The sequence below is a fragment of the Metopolophium dirhodum genome, chromosome 4, assembly GCF_019925205.1.
Source record: "Metopolophium dirhodum isolate CAU chromosome 4, ASM1992520v1, whole genome shotgun sequence".
NCBI classification, from domain to species: Eukaryota; Metazoa; Arthropoda; class Insecta; order Hemiptera; family Aphididae; genus Metopolophium; species Metopolophium dirhodum.
Genome location: NC_083563.1, coordinates 31,521,932 through 31,531,239, shown reverse-complemented (window position 1 = coordinate 31,531,239; position 9,308 = coordinate 31,521,932). Strand labels below are relative to the sequence as shown.

General features: G+C 27.4%; 1 protein-coding gene across 2 annotated transcripts; it reads left to right on the top strand.

Moving 5' to 3' along the window:
* Positions 1 to 4,554: 4,554 nt before the first annotated feature.
* On the top strand, positions 4,555 to 8,078 carry LOC132943921 (acyl-protein thioesterase 1). Of its 2 annotated transcripts, none has more exons than XM_061013087.1 (7): positions 4,555 to 4,693; positions 4,811 to 5,032; positions 5,495 to 5,526; positions 5,862 to 5,927; positions 5,999 to 6,296; positions 6,355 to 6,519; positions 7,751 to 8,078. In XM_061013087.1, exons 2-7 carry the CDS (start codon positions 4,817 to 4,819, stop codon positions 7,799 to 7,801), a joined length of 828 nt encoding a protein of 275 aa, XP_060869070.1. In that variant the 5' UTR covers positions 4,555 to 4,693; positions 4,811 to 4,816; the 3' UTR covers positions 7,802 to 8,078. The 2 variants fall into 2 exon arrangements, with proteins under 2 accessions (XP_060869070.1, XP_060869069.1); XM_061013086.1 differs by having other exon boundaries at positions 4,674 to 4,727.
* Positions 8,079 to 9,308: the final 1,230 nt, after the last annotated feature.

Below are 9,308 nucleotides of genomic sequence, written 5' to 3'. Positions count from 1 at the left end.
TAAAATTAATTTTGCAAACTGAAATAAATTGAGTAAAATTAAAAAAGTATTTGGAATGTATTTTAAATACTTTTTAAATGGACGTATTTGTATTTGTATTTAAATAAAATGTTAAAAGTATCTTTTATAAGACTGGGCCAAGTTATGACTTAATGAGTAAAAAATCTACCTAATAAACAATAGGTAATTTTTGAAAAAATTTATTTTTAAGAACCGGAATTAACTGGAACCCATATTTTGTAATTTTAAGAACCGGAAAAATCCTAAAGGTTCCAGTCTATTGTCGTAAAACATTTGCTTTGCCAAAAAAATCGATACTTCAATGAATTAGAAAATAATTTTTATTTTTTAGGTTTGCACCATTTTTAGTTATAAAAAAATAAAAAATTCTATTTTGAATAAGTCTTAAAAGAACAAAAAATATCTAAATAAAAAAAAATATCAGTTGTATAGATTTTTTTATTAAATGTATAATTATTTTATGTCACTTGGAAATTTTTTTACAACTAATCTTTTTATTCTATTTAGATTTTTCTTTTCTTTTAAGACTTGTATTCAAATTAGATTTTTGAAATTAAATACATATAGATTTGAGAATTTGGAAGGGTTTAAGCACAAACGAATGGAGGTAATTTGGTTTTGAAATTTAAAAGTAGTGGTGGGGCGGGAACACGGAGCAACAAAGTGCGTGTGATCAGCTAGTAAAAAATGAAAATATAATATAATTATAATGCACAACAGATACTAATGCTTTCAAAATACATAATATGTATTTATATAAATGAAAATAGTTTTTGACGACAAATGACAATAGTGTTTTGAATGTTACAAATTACAATACCTATCTATATAATATATAGTATACCTATATATTAGGTATTTATTATAATTAAATGTATCAAGCATTGAAAATTGTGATTATTATATATGAATTTAATAACTCAACGTATACCTACCTTAATTTTTTTTAATTTTCTTGATGGTTAACAACTCATTTTGGTAATTTGGTGTACCTACCGACGTACCGTAGGCAGCATATAATTATATAAAACCTCTAATAGTCTAATGCACCTCTATATAGTATTATTATAGTAATGCATATAAGAGAACTTATAAGTGCAAATTAAGTGTCTGTGGTTTATGTATTGAAGCTCTTTTAATATCGGATTATTGTTACCTATATCTACTGACTCAGTGCCGCAACTACACATTATGGGGCTGATGTGCAAATTTTAATTTGAGGCCTAAATATACAAAATGTAAATAAATTATTATATTGAGCTATCTAAACAAAAATATTTAATTGTATAATTTATTGTTATAAAAATAGTATTACAGTATAATTTTTACACATTTGTAAATTATCTAACAAAATTGTTTTTTCTTCACTTTTGCGTTTGAAAAGTTGTGTATGACTTTCTCTACATCTATCTCGGAAGTTTTTCTCCATTCTATGTTCAGTATGAAAATGTCACTGAGACGATCTTGACTTATATAGAATTTCACAAAAAATGTTTGAATCATTTGAGTTTAATTTGATTTCAATAAACTATAAATATTTAATAATATGAACACATTTGTTTTTTTTTACTCTTAATTTTAATTTAATTTTCTTCAGCCACAGCTTTACAATTAATTTTAACACATTGATTTGGGGGCCTATATCAGATTGGGCCTCGGCCCTCGGGGGCCGATGTGCAATGCACACCTTGCACACCCGGTAGTTGCGGCACTGTCTACTGTTAGATTGTTCACCAATATTCATGTTAATATTAAGAAACCAATATTCTTACAGAAAATGTAATAAAAGTGAAGTTCTTAATGATGAACGGAAAAAAATATCAGAATTAAAATAAGTAAATTGTTTTAAATACAAATTCACCAGTATGTGCGTTTAATAATTTAAATAACTGGAACGATTCTGTTTTAGCAACTTTTTGATTTTTAAAATTTTTTTCAAAATGTATGTTTTATAAAACTATAGTTTGCTTTGTAAGAATGTAGAAAAAAAGCCCGAACAAACTTCGTTTTGAAAACTTCAAAAACTTAAATAACGCGCATTTTTAAAAAAAAAAAAAAAGGTGGGTAAGTGGATGTCGCTCTGCTGTACAGTTGGTTACAAGTGGGTCACTGTAATAGCTGGTGTTAAATTTGAATTCAATGATATAATATCATTGTATAAGAACAACGATTCTGAGCGAAAACGGTCAGTCAGCCTATGATTTTGCCAAGTATATTTGATGATATTATTGTGAATAAATTAATTTATATATTACCTATTTGAGCCTTGTTTTCAATTTTAAATCCTTACCTACAAAAGTTGAACATTTTATAAATTTTACAAAAAACTACAAAATAATTATTACATTTTAAATTAGATAAATTTTGTCAACATTTGAACTTTAAATGCTTATAAAAAAAAATTGTGCCTATGTATTTTCAATATTTTTCAACTTCTATATTGTAGCAATATATCAGGAGCCTTGCATAAAATTGTCACGGTTTTCTACTCAACAAATACAATTTTATTGATATTTATAAAAAAAAAACTAAAAAAGTTGAGAACCAACAATGTCCGTAAACAACTCAAAATAAGTCAAAATATTTGGAAAATGTTATGGTGTATGGAAAATGCTAATATAAAGATTCAGTAAAAATTTCATGTGCCTGCGGTCATTTGTTTCAGAGTTGCACCAAAAACCAAAATCGATTTTCTCGAAAACAAATTTTGCGTAAAATTTCCCGTTTTCCCTTAATTTTTTTTTGTTTTTCACGTCGCGTTTGAAAACTACTGATAAATTTTTACTTTTGACCCCCCAAAGTCCCAACTAGATTCACTTTCCTATCAGAAAAGTTACTGTTGAAGAAAATCCAAGCACTTTTACTGTCCTAAAAGGTGATGACTGATGATGACACACTAAAATAAAAAAAAAAAATAAAAAAAAACACACATCATTGTAAAATCAATACATTCATCGCTTCGCTCAGAATCTAAAATAATTATTATTGAATATCGCTCGGAAAAAAAAAATCGAAAATATCCCCCGATTTGCTAATCGTATATAAAACTATTTTGGGCAGTACTCGGAATTAAATAAAGTTGTTAAAAAGAACTAGTTGTTTGTGACTAGCGTTGCGCTCGGACAAAAAAATCGATTATCGTTTTTCATCAATAACTTCAAAACGAAGTTTGTCTGGGCTTTTTTTTTTTACATTCTTACAAAGCACCATAAAATACACATTTTGGAAAAAAAAAATTTGAAAAATTGATAGGTTGCTAAACCAGAATTATGCCAAATAATTAAAGTCTTATGTTATTTCTACCTATATTGATTCAAAATTAAATTCACAATATATCCAACGCTTTATTTTGCACAATATACCATGTACGACATTTTATGAAGGTACCTATCTATCTTAAGCCTGCAATATCTAGGACCTAGGTACAAAAGAAAAAATTCCTTCAACGCGGTTAGTATGATATGCACCTATATTATTTGTATAAAACAATTAGGCACTTACCTTAGTTTTGGCTGTTCAAATGTTTATGCATTTTTACGGATGTTATGTTCAGTTACACTCAAAGGATTTAAAATAATTGATCCTTAAATATATTCCATTTACCACACCAGCCCAATAATATTCCTACAAATAACTAAGTAAAAAAGCTAATTTTTTATTAATAGGCCTATATGTTAGTATATTGTAACTGAAGATCTTAAACTATTTACATATTAAAAATGTTAAGTAGATAACTATTTACAATATATCTATCAAATATCATAAAATATATTAATTAATACCTATTAATACCTATTAATACCTAACCTAACCTAACCTAAACTGCTATATTAATGGCTAATATACATGGTTAGTTTGTAAGCACAGGCATCTATACTGCTGCAGGATAGATATTTGGGTTTACAAGATGTAGTTACTTAATGAAAATAAGTATAGGTAGGTACAGTAGATACACCATACACGCATTATACACAGCCACACAAGTATTAGCAAGCGTATATTATAATATTAATAACAATCAATTAATTGTTTGCAACACGCCTAAACATAAATGTACTGAACAAGTTAACAAGTTAACTATACATAATATAATATAGGTAGGTTACCTACTTATTAATAGGTATAATACGGTCCCCACGCATGTCTCTGCACAGACGCAAAAAAAATTGATTACTTAATAATAATAATAATAATAATAGTTGAACTCACCGCACGTAAATAGGTCACCGCCGCCTGAAATGCCCTTGATACTCATCAGCATAGTTCATCTACGTAAATTAACATTGAATTAATTTAAAAGCCATTATTTGTATTCATTTATTCCACATTAGGTATAGGTACATACGCCGTGGCGGTTTGCGTTGATCAAAATACAGGAGACCGTGGTCGTATCTAACAGGTAGTAGCCAGTATAGGTACCTGTGTCACGGTCTTAACGGGAAACGAGTGTTACTTTGTTGCCTGTCCTCCGGCGGCCATGACATAATAATTACTAGTATTTATTACGTATAAATGTGGTCATAAAAAATAATAGGTGTATGTATAATTGCCCATCGGGGGCCACAACGCCGAGCATTGGCATAAACCGTGATAAATGCTAATTCGAACAGGATAACTGATGCGAAGGTGTTGGCCGCAGTCAATGTCGAACGGGGATAAGACGTGACATGGTGTTAGTAGATCCGTTTCCCGAAAAATTCAATACGGTTTAAATCGTATTATTATTATAATTTATTCAAATGCATATTGACATATTTTGTGGTTTGAATTTCGTATCGGTTTGATTTAGCGTTCCATGAAAATCGTCGACATTTCTATGGATTTACATAACCACAAAAGTTCGGCAGTTCAAAAACTGGCATTAACCCAAATTGGATTGATTTTCTTGTTGTTTTCCGTAATTGATTCCGCTAACTATAAAAAAAGTAGTAACTACACTTTCGCAAAGTCCGCCGCAAACATGTCCATCAATCCTGTAGTAATATCTTCTTCCGTCAAACAGACGGCTACTGTAAGTATATTATTTTCTTAAATATTTTGCATTTCAACAACCGTAGTTGAATAGATTATCAATCGTGTAACTTTTGTGCAAAATGTACTTAGCTAGCTATAATATTATTTTGCTGACTTAAGTAGAATTGATCCTGGTGTCTTAGCTTCTTACAATCTAATATGTTTTTCACCCGATCAGTCGCTCACAAAACTGTTTTGTACATAAAATATTATTTTTTTTTATATTTGATAATTTATTGTTAGTTCTTTGTTTTCAAATTAAAAATTAACCCGAAAAATAACTAATATGTACCTGATATATTATTATAAATTTTAGTATTCTAGTATTAGATACATTAGATTATGTATTTTGTATACCTAATAATTTAAAATGTAATGGATTGTACATTTTTATCAAAAATAATCTAAAACATATACCGATAACATGTACTTTAATTTAATAACTATTTTTTGTTCACAGGTCATATTTCTTCATGGACTTGGAGATTCAGGGTACAGTATATTATTTATTGTTTTAATTTAGGTAACTGATGATTGTATTCCAATCACGGTATAGCTATGTTTTGCGTCTATTAAATTAAAAATGAAACTCGATTAAAGTTTTAAAATTAGGTTCTCTTGAAAAAGTTAATTATTTGAATTCTTTAGATTTTTATTGAGTATTGACTACTATTTCTAAATATAATTATCATTTGGGGTACTTACCCATAACATTTTTCATTTCTTATTCTGTTTAGTTAACTATTTATATTATATCAAATTAGTTTGTTATCTATGTTTTTTTAGACTTAAATTATTTAATTAATATACTCTTAATTTTTACTTAGAAATGGCTGGGCTGAAGCCATGACACAAATAAGACAACCTTATATGAAAGTTATATGTCCATCTGCGTAAGTTATTAATGCATTGTTTTAGTTGTTTCGATGTATCTATATCCATTTTTTTTTATACAAATCAACAGGAGTCCGATGCCAGTATCTCTGAACCAAGGTTTCCGTATGCCTTCATGGTTTGATTTGTTTACTTTAGATGAATCTGGTCCAGAAGATGAAAATGGAATTAAAGAAGCTGCTAAATTAGTGCATTCACTCATCGATCGTGAGATTGAAACTTCCAATGTGCCATCATCTCGTATTGCCCTTGGTGGGTTTTCACAAGGTGGAGCTCTTGCTTTGTACTCAGCTTTTACTTATAACAAACCATTAGCTGGAGTTATGGCTCTATCTTGTTGGATACCATTACATAAAACTTTTCCAGCAGTAAGAATTATTAATTAATTTCTATTTTTGATAAAATATATTTATGATGGCTTTTCAGGCTGCTTTAAGTAACAAAGATATGCCAATAATTCAGTGTCACGGAGATTGTGATCCAATTGTACCACTGAAATGGGGTCAACTTACAGCATCCATTCTTAAGTCTTTTGCTAAACATACCGAACTGAAAACATACCGAGGTTTGATGCATAGTTCATCTGATATGGTACGTATTTGTTATTAAAACTTATTAGTTAACAGCATAAAAATAATTATTCATAGAATTTATTAAAATATACGTATGTAAGTATGTAAATATAATTATAATTATATTTATATTTAAATTAAATTCATCCATATTTTGTTTATATTTTGAAGTGAAATAGAGATAACCATTATAATTTAAAATTGTCATATTTGTGATAACAATTATTGTTTTATGGAATATTTAATCAGATATCTAAGTATGATGCAACTATAGCCCAGTTTAATTAACTTACTACTTATTAAGAAGTTACACAAGTGAAAGTCAAACTTGATGACTATATACTTAATCTGATTGGATAATTTAATGTTACTAATAACAGTAATAACTTATTATAAAAAATTATATCGCATCTGCTTAATGAAATAATTATTTTCGTAAAGTAGATTTCCACTTTATTTATTTTATCCTGATTGATGTTAAAAATTTTTTTTTTTAAAGCAAGTAAGTTTCCATGTTTTGCTACAAATTTCTGATTTTCATATGCAAGATAACAATTCTTGTTAACCCAAAATGGCAGCAACTGTTTGTGGGTATATGAAATATCACAAATAAAAAAAATACTCATACCTCACTTGAAAATTAAAATATCGGATAAAAGCTGATGCTTAAGCATAGAGCAGATAAATTTCTTACTTAAAAGTTTGATAATAAGTCAATTCACTCTTAATATAAAAACTAACAGCACATTATTGAAACTAGTGAATGAAAATTACTATGTTGTATGCATGTAAGATGGATACAACAAATGCATGGGAAGCGTTCTCTAAAATGTATTTAACTTGAAAGTTGTAAAAATAGTTTGCCTCCAATATATAACATACTGATGGGTATATTTAAAAAGGGTCTAAGCTACACCTTTCCTGGTTTAGAGAGAGCCAAAAAACCATTTTTTGTGGTTTTAATAATTATTTGTTTTAGATTAGCAATAAAATAACTATTTTTTGAATAGGAATTGGGATTTTTTTGTATAATCTTGCATATATAAATTTTAATACAATATTCTTTACTTTTATAAAACATTTTATCACTTTAATTTGTGTTCATTTTCTAGATTTGTTACTCATATAGTAAGGATAACTTTAAAAATAAAATATTAATTTTTTAAATAAACATCTTGTAATATAATATTATTATTGTTCTCTAAAATAAATACTTAAGATTTAATTAATGGATTATTTATATTTTACAGGAATTAAAGGATCTTAAGAAATTCCTGGAAACGGTCCTTCCTTCAGTGTAATTCACCTATGATTTTAACATAAATTTATTAATTTATATTGTTGACACCTAGAATATGGTTTTAATATATATATATAGGTATATACCTTTTTGTAGTGTATCTAATTAAATTTCCAAGACAAGTTGTTATTTTTATTGCTATATTTAGTGTATATAACATTAATGTTTTTACTTCTTATTGGCATCTTTATAGTTAATATACAACTGGTATAAAATGTACTTATTAGTTATTAAGTAAAATAAGTATAAATTCATATTATCAATTTGTTTTAATTTTATTATTATGTGTTAATTTTTTTTTGTTTTTGGTATATAAAATATTCTACTTAAATAATCATAAGATTCACAATTCAGCATTAAAATCTTTTAAATTTAACTGCATAAGACATTTAATAACTATCAATTACTTATAAAAATAAATATAATATATAATTTTATTTTAATTTATACTTATTACTTATCATTAAAAAAAAAATTATATTGTCCATTTATAATAAGACTACTTTACATTAGTACTTCTCAGCGTGCATTATGCACATGATGATGGGCAAGCCTATTTCCATTTATAGGTCGCTTTAACGTTATAAACTTAGATGCAGTAGCTGCCTATTTAACTATAATATATGTTCAGTATACACATGTAGCATATTGTGGTAAATCTTCTGACATGTTCACTTGCCAAGGTCTAATCAACTGAGCAGTCCTTTCTTTTAACAGTTATACATCATGAGTCATGACTATAATTTAAGTTTCGTTTACTGAGACAGCAATAATGTTTGGCATTATAAAGATACAAATATGTTAAAAGTTAATAAAATAGCATGATTATATTTATTTTTATAAATTGTTATTGTTCTATGTTAATGATAATTTAAATTTTTATGTCAATTGTAATATTCTCATATTTTTCTTATTCTTGAAAGCTATATAAAATAAATAGAAATATGGTAATGGAGGCTGAATTAAATGGGATGATATAATATAACATAGGTCACCTAATGATGGTCTGTGGATGAACTTTATTTGTTTTGTGGACAAAAATTAATTTTTTGGACTAAATTAAATGTTTTCATTAATTTTAGATTCTGAGCGAAAGAATGTTGATTTTACTTTTTTTTTCTGTCTCAGCAACTTTTGTAGCATTGACTATATTCCTTTTCTACTTCAGTATCAGTGTTGGCCTGACCACTGCCGCTGAGCCGCAAACACGCAGCTGAGACCCTTCTTTTTTTTATCGTATATTTTTATTTGCTTGATGTGTTACTGTCTATATAGGAAGTAAGAACTCTGCATGGTATTTGTCGAAATATTTAACGGTACGTAATTTTTAGGTGCAATTTTTCAACGGCCAAGTCCGTACATTATAGTAGTAGGGTTGTAAGGTTAGCTATAGTTATACATTATAGTTGTAGGGTCAAAAGAAAAAAAATTCCATTAGTTTTCAAAACGTCTGGAAAAACAAAATCTTAGAAAAATTTGAATTTTTACACAAACCAATTTTTGACAAT